The sequence below is a fragment of the Nicotiana attenuata genome, chromosome 7, assembly GCF_001879085.1.
Source record: "Nicotiana attenuata strain UT chromosome 7, NIATTr2, whole genome shotgun sequence".
Lineage (NCBI taxonomy): Eukaryota > Viridiplantae > Streptophyta > Magnoliopsida > Solanales > Solanaceae > Nicotiana > Nicotiana attenuata.
Genome location: NC_031995.1, coordinates 44,705,514 through 44,723,726, shown reverse-complemented (window position 1 = coordinate 44,723,726; position 18,213 = coordinate 44,705,514). Strand labels below are relative to the sequence as shown.

General features: G+C 34.5%; 1 protein-coding gene across 1 annotated transcript; it reads left to right on the top strand.

The window, feature by feature from the left end:
- Positions 9,009–11,255, top strand: LOC109229010 (autophagy-related protein 8C). Its single transcript, XM_019394308.1, has 6 exons — positions 9,009–9,119; positions 9,214–9,294; positions 9,969–10,024; positions 10,129–10,181; positions 10,772–10,890; positions 10,976–11,255. Exons 2-6 carry the CDS (start codon positions 9,258–9,260, stop codon positions 11,068–11,070), a joined length of 360 nt encoding a protein of 119 aa, XP_019249853.1. The 5' UTR covers positions 9,009–9,119; positions 9,214–9,257; the 3' UTR covers positions 11,071–11,255.

The following is an 18,213-nucleotide window of genomic DNA, read 5'->3' as shown; positions in this document are numbered from 1 at the left end:
GTACCTGGGCAAATTTGAAAAAGACTTATCCCAGTCGCCATAAATAAGTTCAAAGGCACGTTTGCGACCGAGATATGCCTTTCTTTTGGTTATAGTACAACCATACTCTTGGTGGACGGCTGTAATACACTCTTTAATCTTGAACCTAATGGACACTTCCAAAAATGGAATCAAGACAAGGGAAATCAAGTCCACATCCAAGTTGAAGTGATTCTCATTGAATGTGTCCATTTCACATCTGTGCTCGCTAATAAATTTACCCACTTTCCACAAACCCGATTTCTTCTTTGTGGCACGCAGCATCTAGTGACAACCCATAAACCACCTATGGCATTCAGCCTTTTATTTCTCCGTAGTTGACTCACTTACCGTCATCTCACGACACTCCCTTATACTGTAGATTTTTACAGCCCTAACTAGGCAAGCTTTATCGGGGAAATACATGCCCTTTGTAAGAACAGCTGGTCTAGATTCATCCCACATCACTGACCGTAATTCATCATCATCCCTTGTTAGGGCATCAACGTTAGGCATGCTTGGCAAATTATCAAGGTAGGGAATATTTCGCTCATGAAATGGCACGTGGGACTCATACACTCTTGGTCTAGCGGGAGGTGGAGGAACATGCTCCCTAGTCAGCTCAGGTTCAACATTCATTTCCTCCTCCTCATCATCACCCTCATCATGGAAGGGTGTCTCATCCCCAGACTCATCCGCATTGTTGTCATAATCACTATCATCCTCCTGACTCTGCGCATTTGCCAAATCACGAGTAAAAAACGTCGTCTATGGGCAACTGTGTGAGGCCAGGAGCTTCAAGAAGCTCGTTTTCACTGACACAAAATGAACAAAAACCTAAGTTACCCAATACTCAGGAAAAATACTTTAGATATCGCTATATCACTTTACTTACAAATCGTATTGTCTTGACGTTTCATGATGGATATTTTCAGGTTGGTGATAACTCCCAGATGGACCACCGTGGTCCAATACTCCAGACCTACGCAGATTCCAACTAGGGGCGAGGTCATAACTTGTAAAATTCAAATCCAGACGGTACCCCCTATAAAAAATATGAGTGTTAATACAAATCTAATTAAAACATGAAAAAAATCGCTAAAACGTAGTAAAATTGAAGTTTACCAGTCGTCTTGTTGATTATATAAAGTGGAAACATTATTTTCTGGCTGCTCATTCGCCTGTGGTGACAAGTTTAAATCAAGGCAAGCTCTTTCATCTCCAATCTGTCCGGCAAACGCTGCTCCAGAATAACCACCCGATGACTGGGGGTTAGCCCTGCTATGCACGCCCTCATTACTAGGAACGTCTTCCACCTTGACGTACATTTCCAATAATTTTATTACAATAAATTCCCTGTATTCATCCGGAATCCGCAAAAAATCTCTAAGAGTTTCATCATCCTCGATGTTAAACTCAGAATAATAAGCAAACCCCTGCGGAGTCACTGAATAAGGAAATCTACCGGTTACTTTAAGGCTAACCGAACGCCTCCGCTCACTCATTTTTTTTACGTAGCAACGATACCAATGTATCATACTCCATATTAAGCGGCAATTTAACATGATACTGTGGAGGTGAGCTATACCTCACAGAGTTATTCTCCACCACAATCTCACCCCCCCAATACAGTGAAACCCTTATTTTTGGCACTTCAGACATTGTAAAAAATTGATTGATAAGGAGAAGAGAGAATAAACGTATGTTTGAAGTTTAAGTGTTGAATGAATTTTTATAAAATTGAAGCGCCTATAAATAAGGCAAGTCCGACCTTGGGGTGTACAATTTTTCAAAGTAATTCGCAGTATTATACTGCGTTTTATGTATTTGAATTATTGTTATGTCAGTTAATTATTGGTGGGGCGTAAAATCAGCCTATTTCGCAGTACTGTACTACGAAATGTCATAAAAAATTATTTTTTTAATATTTCGCAGTTTTATACTGCGAAATGCCTTAACGGCAAAAAATCCGTTAAGCCAATTCGCAGTATAAAACTGCGAAATACCCATTATTGTATCTTTTTTTTTTAACATCATAAATGTATTTTATGTTCAAAAAATTATTAATTAAGTTTTGGACTCGCAGAAATCCTCAAATAATAAAAGCAAAGAAAGTAATTTGACAGTTGAGAAGTGCAAAAAGTTTAATTGAAGCATGCCTATAATAGATATGCAGCCCCATATGAACCAGTGTAGCCCAACCAAATAGGAAGCCCTAGCTAGGTTTGTTGATTGAGACTTTTTCCTTCCTATACCATATATGAAACCTTATTACCAAAAATATGCATAGTTTCATATTTACCCGCCATGTTCACAGTTTTTCTACAATTATTATACCATTCATTAAATACTAATTACAATACCAAATATTAACTAGGACATTCCTTTTAGCTAAATCAGTTTGCTAATACTACCGGCGGAATTAGCTTTTTTACCCGTTTGCAATAAATTTCTGATCTTTAGTGGTTGAAACTTCATCTTCTATTATCCCTTCTCCTAATATTTGCAGATCCACTTCGTCATGTAAATTTTGAAACAAACTGTAGGCTAATACTATTGACGGGTTTCATTTATCTACGAAATCATTAGTAATTTGCCAGATCATTAATACAGAAAATTATCCAAATATCATATATATATATCCGACTTCTCTCTACATCTCTTTCTATTTCTCAATCGCAAATTTCAGTAATACAAAGCAAATGAAAAGAGAGCAGCAATTCCACCATTGACAGCCATTAAAAAGCTTGAAAGCTTTCAATTCAAATTTGGGTTTTCAAAAATCATTATTTGTTTGGATTGGGTGTTGTTGAAAATAATCGGGAATATGATTTGGAGTTTATATCTCAATTTTGAGGGGTTTTGGTGAAGATTAGACTTGGTTTTGACTGAATTTCAGATTGAAACTCGAAGAAGAAGAAGAAGAAGAAGAAGAAGAAGAAGAAGAAGAAGACATATTGCAGAAATTGTAGATAAATTGTAGATTATTTGTATTCTGATTGTAGATGCTTTATTTTCTGTTTTCACAATAAAAAACGGCTAAACCTTCTACAAATCTTCTGAAAAACGCAATTATGTCAAAAATACCAATTATGCTACAATTGAATGGGAATTGGGATATAAAAATTCAATGTACCCAGTTTGTAGATATTTTGTAGATAAATTGTAGATTATTTGTATTCTAATTTTAGATGCTTTGTTTTCTGTTTTCACAAATCAAAAACGACTAAAACTTCTACAAATCTTCTGCAAAAAACGCAATTATGTCGAAAATCCCAATTAAACTACAATTGAATGAGAATTGGGATATTAAAATTTAATGTACCCAGTTTTGTAGATATTTTGTAGATAAATTGTAGATTATTTGTATTTTGATTGTAAATGCTTTGTTTTCTGTTTTATCGGAAGATTGACTTCGGGTGACAAAATCCTATAACAATTGGCATTTTTTTGCCAGAAATTAAGGTTCGCAACTCAAGCTCCAAAAAATTTAACTAACATCATATAGCCTAATCCCAAAAAAAAATCTCGTTAAATATCAAAAACCCATTTCTTTGGCGTCACCATCAATTCTTCACTAAGAGCTCGACGTCGATCGTCGACGAACCACTACATTTGCTAACCAGTTTTCCATCATTAACTTATCTGAACTTTATTAATTTTCCCAAAACTTCTGAAACAAAGCCCAAGCCATGGTGCACTGAAATGGGAGTTAAAGTAGATCGACGTCGGCTTTTTTGTTGGGGACTTAACGGTTCCGGTCTCAATTGGTTCTCCAGTCAAAATTTCATTACCATCTTTTTTCTGATTATTCACTTCATTCACCGATTACTCTATTCAAGCTATGTAGTTAAAATCGAAGAGGGAGATCCGGAATCAACATTACAGTTAACTCTCCACTAATATTCAAAACTCTACAACACTATGATATAGAATTGGTAATTTGATATACTAAGTGTAATTAAGTCAAACTTTAAACATTGAAGGTAATAAGGTTTTCTATGTGGCATAGGAATGTAAAAAATCCTTGTTTGATTATATTTACTAATCTTGCTATTTCTGTATTTGAACTTGCAAATAAATTTTTTATTTTTGGATTCAATAACTTGCAAATAATTAACCCAACATATCCTAGTCTACTGTTATTATTTTTCTATGTTTGGGAACCCCTTTAAATTAATGGCGCCAGAACTGCCTACATGAATGAAAAGCTACTCTCTTGTAGCCATCATTACTACATGAAAGTATACACATGATATCCCAAATTCCATGGGCTCACATGGTGTCAGGTTTAGCAGAAGCAATTCTGGTTTCTCAAACATATATCAAATCAATAAAACATTCCAATATTTATTAGATTCATCATGAATACATTAATTTTTAATAAATTAAGCCGACCCTCCTCTTTTATCTGAACTTATGACTAGTTATGCTGCTCTCTTGATACCATGTATCGTGAATGATTACAAGTGAAGTTATATGTTCAAATCTTTGTTCGTAAGCATGTCTAATGTCCATTTTGTTGTTTTAATTAAGTATTTTTTTTTTAGTTTATTCATTCAAATTGCCAAATCTAACATATTGAAATCTTCTGTCTCCTTTTGTCGTTGCAAAATTTTATATAATTAAAATTAATAGTAGTAGATGATGTAGCATGGTTTAATGATTTCTGCATTTTGATATGGAGTATAGGTATATATGTTAAAAATCACTAAAATTGCAAGATTTTTTTTTTAATTTTAAGCTATAATTTCTAAATGATAACAAATTCATGGTTAGAACGTAAAAGTTTAACCCGTCAAATATAGATTCTAGATTCACCTCTTGTAATAGTGCACACATCTTCTTGGATTCCTGAATCCGGCTCTAGTGAAGATTGCTCAAAATCATATACACACAACAACTTTCTTTTTTCAGCCAATGTGTTTTTTTTGTGTTAACTTCTACCCCCCCCCCCCCCCCCTTTTTCGATTCCCCTTTAAATTTTGATCCCTTTTATTTGAGTTATTACTCCTTTGGTGACTCGAGCCTACGACCTAAAGGTTGCAGGTAGGAAGTGTTGACCATCTGAGCAACCCCTCGTCTTCGGCCAATGTGTGATACTTAATATTCATAGACAAAGAGAAAAGAAAAAAAAAATAAAAAATGAAAAAGAGCTGCAAAAGTGAACTATGCTACTCATGCATTAAGTAATACTATAGGAGTGATAAGTCCAGGTTAAAAAGACATGCCCAAGAACTCATATCTCGTTTTGGGAAGAAGTGGGGAATTACTCATATCTCTAAAATTCTTTTTTAGATGCTTAGACTACAATTTGTTATTCCCAACTCTCGTGAGAGGAAACTAGTAAGTGTATACTTGAGCAAGCCCTTGCTGCTCTTATGAAATATTAAAATTTTCCTTTTAATCAGTTACTTTATTTCCTCCTTCTTCTTGTATAAGTCATTGCAACAATATTTGTGAAGCATTTGAACCATTAGACGAATTTGATTGGAGCATTGTCTGTGAGGATCCATACTACTGCAATTAAAGTTAAACTTGTAGGCTATGTTATTTTGTTTTTCTGTTATTCGAGAGCAAATCCACATAGAACTTTTCCAGCGCATTTAATAAATTGTGTAGTTGGGATTTTGCAACATCAAGTTATTAACTCAGAACAATCTTTCATAGCATGTGACTTAAGAAAAGAAAAGAACACAAATTTGGTTAAAACTGGGAAGAAAAAAAAATTTGAAAGTTGAAGTTGTGTTTGAACATGAATTTTTCTTGAGAAAATATTGAAGTTATGTGAGTGGACGAAAAAATTTCACTCAAAAATTAGTTTGCTAGTTTTTAGAATTTGAAAAAAAAATCAAAAATTTTCAAAAATAATCAAAATCTATGTTCAAACACGAGCTTAGAACAAAACAAAACCTTCTCCTACTCGATGTCTAACTCCACCGTTTCAAAGTGACTTGTCAAATTGTGATAAACTTATTCCAACTCTTACTGGACACGATCCTCCTTTGCGTCATGTCTTCTTTTAACTTATATTCCCTTTGGTGCAATATCAAACTTCCAGTGATACGCAAAGAAATTATAGATTATTTTTACAACGGCAATACACTGTCATTTTCTCATTAAAATTTTTAATGTGATAAAAGCAAAATACTTTATGTGAAATTCTTAGCAGGCTTTTAAAAGAAATTTCATCACAAATTTAAAAAAAATTCCAAATTCACTAAGCATCTTTTCACAAATTAATAAATAATGAAGTATAATATAGTTTTAAATATTTCATTATTGCCTATAAACTAGTTTCAGTTTTATTTTTTCTTTTGCTTTAAGCATTCGTTATTCGAAATTCATTCGAATCAGAATTTGCGCCTTGTAGGTTATTAAAGGGATACTTTTCCTATCAAGAGTTTTTATTTTTAGGACTTAAATAGTAAAGTATCTTATTGGGAAGTTCCACCTGACTTTTTACTGGTAAACAAGTTCGGTGTAAGTATGTGGTGTGTAGCATTCTAAGAAGAATCAGAAGAGGAAAAACACAACAGAAAAGTGCAAAAGAGTAATCACCAAAAAATGCCAAAAGAAAAAAGAAGAATAAAAAGGTAAGAGCATCAAGGTGAAACGACACCGTTCAAGGAAAACAGATGTGCATGCCTGCCTTGTCCTAATCGGTGTTTGCATATTTTATTAATTTATTATTTGAATAGATTAATGAGATAATAATAGTAACACACTTTCTTTTTGATTAATTCAAAAAAAAAATTATTTAAAATTAATTTATCTTTATAGTTCTTACCTTACCCATTATGAATTGGTCTACAGTCATACAAATATTTATAGTTTATTTAAAGTATAAGTTTTTTTTTTCTTATATGTCTTATATATTATTAAAAGCCAAAGAAAAATGCACCACATTAAGTTAAGTGGCAGCCTAAAAAAAAGCCACATGGCATAAGTAGTTAATAATTAGTTATTGGTTATTATTTTTGAATTTAAATATCTATAATATTTTAAAATATTTTAAATAAAAACGAAAAATAAAAATAATTGTCCATTCAAATCGGAGAGTAGTTTGAAGGTGGAGTTTTTTAAATTATTTTAAAATAAAAAACTAAGATTAGAAAAAAGAAAAAGAAAAACTGTCAATTAAAATTTGAGGAGTAAATTCTTCCTAATTGGAGTTTTAAAATTATTTTAAAATAAACAAATGAAAGTAAAAAAATTTAAAAATTGCCAATATAAATTGGGGAGCAGCTTTTAAACTGCTAATAAAAATTTCTATTAACAATACAATTACACTAAATGTTGGATAATATAATAAAGAAAAATAAATACAGAACAAAAAGTTATTCGATGACTATATGAGCCCCTTTAATTTAATAGAGATTTTATTCATTAAAACTTAGATAATATTATTGAGAATAACAGAATAAAACTTAAAATAAAAATTATTTTAATATTAATAAAATATATATCATCTCTTATATTGCAAAAAGATAGCGAGCAGACAAAAATATTAAACAAAGTAATATGCTAATAACTTTTTTATTAACAATATAAAAATACTAAACATTGGATAATATAATAAAGAAAAATATAGAATAAAAAGTTATTCAATGACTATATAAGTTCATTTAATTTAATAAAATTTTTATTATGGAGTATATCTTATTGATAAATAAGATGGCAATTGAAATTTATTAAAGCAATACGATCTAATACTTCATTAGGGTCGTAGGTTAGGAGATAGGAGGCTTGTAGGATGGTGTTTTGTTTTAGGCTGCTAGTGGCTCCAGTTGTGCTCTTAATACTTCATTAGGGTCGTAGGTTAGGCTGTAGTATGTTTAGGGGCCCTTTGTGTACATATTATTCCCTTGCGTCTGTAGTACTCTGCCTTTGTTACTGCTTAGTGTTATTACTTTGCTCTCTATTTCCTGGTTATTGCGTTGCTGGTGTTGTCTTTCTGGATTCCTTTGTTGTTACTGATACACTGTCTCTTTCCTTCTTGTGCCGAGGGTCTACCCAAAACAGTCTCTCTACTCCTCCGGAGTAGGGGTAAGGTCTGCGTGCACACTACCCTCCCCAGATCCAACCTGTGGGATCTCACTAGGCTATTGTTGTTATTGTTGCATCGCGCAGGTACAACTACTAGTATTTCTTAAACTCCATGTAGAATTAAATATAAATTGGGACATATATTAATTTACTATTGCTAACAACAACAACAACAACAACAATAACAACAACAACAACAATAACAACAAACCTAGTAGTTTCCCACAAGTGAGGTCTGGGGAGGGTAAGATGTACGCAGCCTTACCCCTACCCCTGGAAGGATAGAGAGGTTGTTTCCGATAGATCCTCGGCTAGAGAACGACTGAAAAGAAAAAGTAATTGCAACAAGTAGGAATAACAGCAAGATGTAATTGCAACAAGTAGGATAACAACAAGATGAAATAAGATTGAATCCAAGAATGCACTCAAACTTTAGGTAGTAATAGACATCTATGGATAACTACTAACACTAATGCTAGCGAACCGAGTAAGATAAAGAGAAACGCTCGACTACGTACGAACCTTCTACCCTAATATTTGACCTCAACACCTTCCTGTCTAGGGCCATGTCCTCATTCAGCTCCAGCTGCTCCATGTCTTGCCTAATAACCTCTCCCCAATACTTTTTAGGCCTACCTCTATTCCTCCTACTACCTACCGAGGCTAATCGCTTGCACCTTCTAACCGGGACTTCTATACTTCTCCTCTTAACATGCCCGAACCTTCTCAACCTCGACTCCAATATCTTATCTTCCACAGGGCCGCTCACCTTTTTCCGAATAATTTACTATTGCTAAATTTGTATATAAATATATATTATGATATTTATATTGATTTGATAAAAATATTGGGGGTGTTTACCGGGCCAGTGTGTTGCGGCAAAATAAAGAAAAACGGAGTAGAGAAAGGGATAAAATAGGGAAAACGTACTTGAAGATGCGTGTCTGATGTTTCATTATCCAATTATATAGAGTACAGTTTATTTTTTTATTTAACTTTAATAAACAAGAAAAAATTTGGTTGCTTCTTCACTCTCTTGTGATTTCCTTTCTGTAAGGACTCTTCCCTAATCTTCCAGATTTTTCTCTTTATTTTAATCTTTTTCCGTTATCTGTGAAAAACCCTAATTTTATTTGCATCTCTTAGTTTGCAGATACCCCCAAATTTTTGGTTATCATTCTCCGATCACCATGGCCAAAAGCTCTTTCAAATTGGAACACCCTCTTGGTATTTTTCCAAGATACGATCTTTGACTTGTCCAATTATGAAATTTGTTTGTTCAGAGTGACAATTCTTTTTTCTTTTCTTTTCGTGGGGATTATTATATCTTTAAAACCCTTTTGTGCATATGCTTGATTCTTGTTACTGGAATCTATTTTTACTCTTTTTTTTTTGGTTTTAAATCTCTTGGTCTTTTATGTCTTATTCTCTTGTGAATTTCACGGTTTATTTGATCCCCAATTGCTGGTTTTGTAATTTGGTTATTCTTCTGTTACAATTATGTGTTGTCTATTTGTTGTACCTATAATAATAATAATAGCCAAATAGATTCTTTTTCGTATCTAGTCTTTGCAAGCATGATCACTTATTGCACTTCTATAGTTTTAGTGAAAAATTTGCTCAATTTGGTGAACACAAATATGAAGTATAAGAACATACTACGTGTAGTAAGCAAAAGAATCCTCAATTTATTAGAAATTCTTTGTTCTTAATGCGAACGGGTCTGTCTATCTTTTGGAAGTGATCATTGTTTTGTTGTGGATGCCCTACATATATTTTTTGTATACTCGAAGTTCTTTTTAGGTTTCTCTGTTGAATTTTCTTTGAATTGTAACTTTCTTTCTCTGCTATCATTGGATTCCACGTTCGTGTCTTGTTAATTCGGTATTGCATTTATCTAGAGAGGCGACAGGCTGAAGCTGCTCGTATCAGGGAGAAGTACCCTGATAGAATCCCGGTACCAATTTTGTCTATTCTCTTGCATTGCTCTTCTCGCTATGCTAGAAAATTTATGTGCTTTTTATCCAACCTCTAATCCCTTGTTTCTTTCCTACTATTTAGGTTATTGTGGAGAAGGCTGAAAGAAGTGACATTCCTGACATTGACAAGAAAAAGTTAGTCTTTTTTCACCTGGTCCTTTACTATGTTTACTTGGGTTATTTATCATAAATGAACTTCTGATTTCCTCTAATGCTCTGCCATAACAATATATATTCCTCATAATTTTGAGGTTGTATCTTTTCTAGTTTTTGCGTTCAAGTATTATGGTCATTGTTGTTTATATCTTCCCTTTCCTTTGATATATGATGTGATTAATGTAAATTCTTGATATGTCTTTGTATGGAATAGCATATTCAAGTATTTATTGTTGTTGTCAGATTATATGTTTGAGATATTAAAATGGAGTAGTATTACTCTTAATCGGCTGAAAAGAGCACTAGTTTGCTCTGGTGAGGAGATATATAGAAATGCAGGACTGATGCGATTGTTTGTTCTCTCTTTCTTTATGGTTAGGTGGTGTTAAGCAACCCGAACAATAGGTTATTACTGCCATAGATGGATAGTTTCTACTCTTTTCTTTTTCTTTTGGAATTGTTACTTCTTTGACTGAGTTGACACAGCTATTTCCCGTGTTCGTGCTCTTTTCATGTTAATATTATGTTCAACTGTAAAGTGTTTGTTAATCACATCAAGATACCTGCAGGTATTTGGTTCCCGCGGATCTGACTGTTGGACAATTTGTCTATGTTGTTCGTAAGAGGATAAAGCTCAGTGCTGAGAAGGCGATTTTTATCTTTGTGAAGAATATCCTCCCCCCTACAGGTGAGGTGAAACTTTCTAAAGTAATACTAACTGTTATTATGCTTTTACCACTTTGTTTTGTGATTGTTTATCCACTTTGTTACAGCTGCAATGATGTCTGCCATTTATGAGGAACACAAGGATGAAGATGGCTTCCTCTACATGACCTACAGTGGTGAGAATACTTTCGGATCCTTCTGAAGAACGCAAGTAACCGTAGTGTGTAAATAAGTTGAAAACATGTAAATACTTTATTTTAGCTAGTATTTGGAATTATCTATCGACTGGTTTGTGTATCTACTTTATTAAGATGTTCGTTTTCCATTTGCTAAGTTGGTGTCTGCATTTGTGTTTCCTTTAACTTGGTCACAAAAATAGTTTGTTGATCTACTTATCCACTTTTTCATACTTCCATGCGAATCACAAAAATAATGTGATTTTATCTTAGAATGCACTAAGCAGATTAAGTTTACTACCCCTTAAATATTATCACTGTTTTGAAGAGCTTGAGGTCTCTGTATTAAAGTAACAAACACAGATGGATTTTGGGTGGGTTTGTGGGTTCAGCTCAATGCGTTGCTTCTTGCTCAAATTATGTTTTTAAGGAAAAAGAAAATTAAAATATTTACCTATAATAAGATCATATTCATTTTGAACCCAGTAACTAAGGAGGTGCTAATCTATCTAGTTTGTGCTGATAAATTCCCTATATTAAAGAAGATATAATAGTGGCTGACTCTAGATGACCCGGTAGAGGAGATGAAAATTTGGTATCAGTTGTTGGCTGAGATATTTTTCGTGAGAAATTAAAAAATAGTCAGATTTACAAGTGGTAATCGAAAAATAATCACAGTTTTGAAAGTATAGAAATTTAGCCACTTTCATGTAAAGATAAATTTGAATGAAAACACTGTTCAAAATTCGGAAAATATCCCAACATAATATACTAGAATTCGAATTTTTTACATGTGAACTTCCAGCATAATATATTGGAGTTCCAGTATACTATGCTGGAACTTTCCGTATTTCAGCAAAATAGTGGCTATTTTTCAATGAATTTGCAAACGCTAGCTATTTTTCAATTACCAGCTCGAAAACTGGTTAGCCTATGCTATTTTTACATATTTTTCTGGTCTTTTATTCAAGTAGACGGTGGATCGTCTTCTTTATCAGTTGTGAGAATAAAAGGGCAGTCCGGTGCACTAAACTCTCGCTATGCACGGGTCGGGAGAAGGGCTGGACCACAAGGGCCTATTGTAGGCAGCCTTACCCTGCATTTCTGCAAGAGACTGTTTTCACGGCTCGAACCCGTGACCTTCTGGTCACATGACCATAACTGGTTGTAAAAATAGCACGGTCTAGCCAGTTTTTGGACTGGTCATTCAAAAATAGCCAGCGTTTACCAAGTCAATGAAAAATAGCCACTATTTTGCTGCAACAGAGACCGGTCCAGCATAATATACTGGAGTTCGGTGCACATGTATATGAACTTCCAGCATATTATGCTGGAACTCCAACACACGGAAAGTTCCAGCATAATATACTGAAAATTCGAGCACTTGTGTATGAGCTTCCAGCATATTATACTGGATTGGTATACTTTGCTGGAACTCCAGTATATTATGCTGGAGTTCTAGTGTACTTATGTTGGAACTCCATCATATTATGCTGGAGTTCCAGTATACTTATCCTGGAACTCCAGTATAATATGCTGGAGTTCAAGTATACTTATGCTGGAACTCCAGCATAATATACTGGTGTATTTTTCGTGTTTTGAACAGTGTTTTCGCTCAGATTTATCTTTACATGAAAAGTGGCTAAATTTCTATTACTTTTGAAACTGGGCTATTTTTGAACGACCACTTGTAAATCTAGCTATTTTTGAATTTCTCCCTAACTGGTTGGTCACCGAAGCCTGCAACTCTATGAGTCCGGCCCAACTATGAGTCTCTTAGTTGGCCCAATATTAGAACCATGCTCCCTCATCAGCACACACCTCTTCCTCCGCCATTCTGTAGGAGGTTGACAATCAGCGTAAGAATAGTTAATTTGTTGTTATTTTATTTTATACATGTTTTCTTTTTTTTGGTGCTCTTCGATGCAGCAAGGACAAGATGATGTGACATACTACTATCATGTACACAAGTATTGTTCTTCATCTCGGCAATATGAAACCTCCACAACTCCCGTTCTTTTACGGGGTCCTATTAAGATAGGTAGGCTCAAAAACCTCCCTTATTGTAGGGGTGTGCATTCGATTTATCGATTCGATTTTGACCCTTATCGATAATTACTTATCGATTATCGATTTGTACATATGCTTATCGTTATCGTTTCAATAAGGTTTCGATTTTTTCGATTTCGATTTATCGATTTTGGGGGCTTATCGATTCGGTTATCGATTACACCAATAAGAAAATTTGCAGGATTCCACGGAAAGTATATCGCTACAAACACGCCTAACTAATATGGACAAAAAGAAGCTAAAATAAGACGAACACCATTTATAATATAAAAATTGTGTCAACAAGCACACGCAACAAAACTAAAGTAAGGGATCAAATGTATGCCACCAACACTCCAACGGTATAAAAAAAAAAACAAAACAAAACACATCATCACGGCTAATTCTGTTTTCCATTAATTTGAACTTCATTCCCTTGATCTTTAAATATGATCGATCATTCCTTAAATATGGTAGAGGAAATAATAGGGTAAGGGACTTAGGGTAAAGGAAAGGGTATAGATTAGGGAAAATAATATTGTATAGCCGCTTTCAAAATAGTAGCGGAATATATATACATTCTGTATGTTATATTAATCTACACAAATAGGTAATTACTCATTTAACAAGTGTCTACAGTCTAGGGGTGTGCATTCGATTTATCGATTCGATTTTGACCCTTATCGATAATTACTTATCGATTATCGATTTGTACATATGCTTATCGTTATCGTTTCAATAAGGTTTCGATTTTTTCGATTTCGATTTCGGTAACAAATAATCGATTCGATTTATCGATAAACCGATTCGAATGCACACCCCTACCTTATTGTCTTGTTTGATTTTGGATATGAAAAACTAGTCATTTTAACCTACCTTCCTAGCTTTAGTTGCCTTAAAGGCTTATCTTTCTTTTAGAAGCTTATTACTTGGAGTAGCTTTTCACCGCTAGAATATCTTTACTTTAAAGGAGTTTTAACTTGCTTTAAAAAATAGATTGTCTAACATGCATTAAAGTGAAATGAGTTTAAAAAGAGCCAAATGATTAGAAGTGTTCTATACAATCAAGGAATCTTTTCATTCATATACACTATATGAAACTTTATTACAAAAAATGTCCCTGTTTTGAAAATTACCGGACCTGAACACATTTTACCTACAGATTCTATACAAATCATTTAAAAGGAATCCTTCCTGCTGTAACATTCCCTTTTTAGGAGCGAGAATTTGGGATAGTAAAGGATTCTACCGAGATTTTTTGAAACGCATTACTCGCCATTAATTAGGCCTGAAATTATTCCGTTTCTCTCACAAGTTCGACACTCTGTTTTTGCGAATACTCTGTTTTTCACTGTATATTCTGGTTTCACAAACAAAATCGAATCAATTATCTACAATTGTACTGAATCACGCGCAATAATGTCGAAAATAGCTATTATGCTTCAACTAGATGGTAATTGGGATAGCTTTGGGAGATACAGGGATTTTCATGTCGACGGGATCAGGGAAGATGCTACTTATAGCCAATTGATTTCTACAATCGCAGAGCATAGAATGATTGATACATCAGAAAAAATAATCGAAATCAAGTACATTGTCAACGAACATTGTCCGCCAATAGAAATTAGGAACGATATGGGAGTTCTAGTCTACATGGAGACGAAAAAGGAAAACAGGAGCTTAGGAACGTATCCGCTATCTATTACAGTGCATGATTTTGATTTGGAATGCAGTATGTCTATTTCGAACGAAATTGCAGGTTTGATATGTTATTCCAATGGTGAAATTTGTTCTTTTGTCATGCGTGCTACAAAGTTTCTACAATATTTCTACAAAAAAACTACATAACAAGTGTAAATCAAAATATGTATTGAATTTCCTCTGTTCTACAAATTTTCTACAATATTTCTAAATAAAAACTACATAATATGTGTATATCAATTGTTATGAATATGTAAGTCCTGGATTTTAATGTTCTAAAAAATATCTACAATATATTTCATAACGGTATTTAGCTTTAATTGATTGCAGGTTCATTTGGATTACTGAAGTTGATTGATATGCCAACATCTCCTGAGATAGTGGAAATGAAAGTATAATCATAACAGAAAATACACCAACTGTTATTGAAGTAGGCCAGGTATACAAAGACAAGAAAATAATTGCTAGTGCAATGAAGCACTATTCTGTCATGAACAAGTTCCAATTTAGGGTGAGAAGGTCTAGTGCTAGAAGGTATGAATAGTTCAAGCACTATTTGTATTTTTTTAGATAATTTGTAGATACTTTGTAAGTTTTTTGTATACAAATTGTTAAATATAATATTTTCATTGTTTAAATTGTTTTTGTTCTGCAGCTACTGCATGGTATGTGTTAGGGAAGATTGTACATGGCACTTCAAGTCCACCAGCATAAATGATTCAGCAATGTTCAAGGTTCAAAAATTCAACAGCTTGCACACATGCTCTTTGATGGACAATACCTACATACAACGCAAACCTACTTCCATGGTAGTGGGTAGCATGGTTATACCAAAATATGCTGATCCTATGACAGTTTACACACCAAAAGACATTCAAACTGATATGTTATCTGTACACGACGTGAACTTAACATACATGCAAGCTTGGAGAGCAAAGGAAAAGGCATTGGAATTTTTGAGAGGTCATCCTGCTGACTCCTACAATCGATTGCCTAGTTATTTGTATATTCTGGAGAAGACTTATCCGGGGTCTATAGTTAAATTGAAGAAGACCAACGATAACTGTTTCTTGTATGCATTTGTCGCGATGAGTACGTCAATCAATGGTTGGAAATATTGTAGGCCGGTTGTAGTAGTTGATGGGACCTTCTTGAAGTCGGCATACAGAGGAATAATGCTAACAGCTAGCACAATGAATGCAACAGGTAATGTAGATTTATTGTAGATATATTGTAAAAATTTTGTTGTTTGTATGAATGTTCCTTTATCTATAGTTTTGTGATAGAAATTGAATACCTTTTTGCCACATATAATAGGTAGCATATTACCACTGGCATATGCTGTTGTTGATTCAGAAATGAGGCATCATGGAAGTGGTTTTTTGAGCAATTCAAACATGCATATGGTGAAAGACCAAATATATGTGTTGTTTCTGATCGGAATGAGAGTATATTGAAGGCAACTTCTATTGTTTATACCGGCATGCCACATTATTCTTGCATGTGGCATATTTGGACAAAAATAAGGTCAAGGTTCAAGAAAGGTCATCTAAAGTTAAGCGAAGTTGTTGGCCCAAGTTCAGGTGAAGTTTTAAAAAATGACAAATGAAAGTCATGGACCAAGTCCATCATGTGAGGCACATTATTTATCAATCTAGACATGTGAGATACACTTGAAGGAGATAAGTCTCAGTGATCAAGCGGCAATATCTCCCGAACTAATCGAAAAGGTTGCATATTGGATGAGGAGAAAAAGTCTTCTCATGGGAAGAGGACACAATCCGGATAAAGGATAGGGTTGGAGTTTGTATTGTTCAAGGACTCAACTGCGATGGAAGATCAGCAATTGAGTCTCAATCAAACTCTGATTACTAACTCATTAAATAACAGTGATTGTTCTCTTTTATAGGTATTGCACAAACGCAGAAGTTAAACTAAATTGAGAGCAAAAGAGCAAGGCAATTTTGCAAGCAATTTATATGAGATTCAAGTGTGCATTCCTGAAGCTACTTGGACAAGATAGAAGAACCTATTCCATTGTGTCTTTCTTTTATTTTAGTTCAATTGTAGTAGGTGTTTTAAAGTTGTACCTTTCCATCTTTCATAGAAGCAATATTCAAGTTAGAGTTAACTTGAAGGTGTCACAACAGTTGAGGCTGTGTGCTACACTGGGATTAGAGTTTAATTCTTAGGTTTACAAGAGTTTTGTAAATGCTGTTTTAGCTCAGTGATTTTAGTAGAAGTTTGGGAAAATCCTACTGAGTAGTAGGTCGTGGTTTTTTTTCACCTTTTGAGCCAGGTGTTTTCCACGTAAAAATCTCTGTGTCCTTTATTTTATGTACTCCTAATTCCGCAAACAGTAGTAGTAAGTACACCTAGAAGAACCAGGTTCTTCTAGAGCAAAAATTGAGTACCACACAAATCACCCCCCCCCCCCTCTTGTGTGGTATTGACGTTAAGAACATCAATTGGTATCAGAGCAGGTTATCCTTGAAGAGGCTAACAACTTAGGAGAAGATCAACATGAGTGCACCACCTGGAAACTGGGAAGGGCAATCCACTGCTAGGCCTCCACTTTTCAATGGTCAGTACTATTATTGGTGGAAGAACAGGATGAGAGATCACATCATAGGGGAAGACTATGAACTCTGGGACATAGTCACTAATGGTCCCCTAGCAACCACAAAGAAGAATGCTGAAGGAGTTATGTGCCAAAGACAAGGGCTGACTGCACTGCTGAAGACCTGAGGAAGTGGGAGAAAAATGCTAAAGCCAAGAAATGGCTTGTGTGTGGACTAGGTCCTGATGAGTACAACAAAATTCAAAGATGTACCGCTGCTAAGGAAATCTGGGACACCTTGCAAGTGGCTCATGAAGGAACACCTCAAGTAAAGAGGTCAAGAGGAACACTGCTGTATTCTCAATATGAGAACTTTACTATGAAGGAAGGAGAAACAATTCAAGAAATGTATACTAGGTTCACTACACTGACAAATGAACTTAAATCTCTTGGAAGGATTATTCTTGAAGAAGACAAGGTTGAGAAAATTCTGACAAGGGTTCTGCCAGTCACATGGGAAAGCAAAATAACTGTCATTCAGGAATCCAAGAATATTGCTACTCTTAGACTGGATGAACTGATTGGAAATCTTACTTCTTATGAAATGAGAAGGCAAACCATGAAGATGGATACACCCAAGAAGGAGAGAAGCTTAGCTCTCAGAATTGCTGAAGGTTCAAATCTGGAAGATGATGAGATGGCTATGATCACTAGAGATTTCAAAAAGTACCTGATGAGAGGAAAGGGTTCTTCAAGAGGTACAACCTTCAACAAGACAAGAGCTCCTGAGAAACAGACCAATGAGGGTTGCTACAAGTGTGGTAAGACTGATCACATGATCAAGAACTGTCCTCAATGG

Excerpts from the sequence above, each read along its gene's own strand:
- LOC109229010 (XM_019394308.1), top strand. The coding sequence starts at position 9,258 with ATGGCCAAAAGCTCTTTCAAATTGGAACACCCTCTTG. Across the intron at positions 9,295-9,968 it reads CAAATTGGAACACCCTCTTG|AGAGGCGACAGGCTGAAGCT; the intron begins GTATTTTTCCAA and ends GCATTTATCTAG. Across the intron at positions 10,025-10,128 it reads AGTACCCTGATAGAATCCCG|GTTATTGTGGAGAAGGCTGA; the intron begins GTACCAATTTTG and ends CCTACTATTTAG.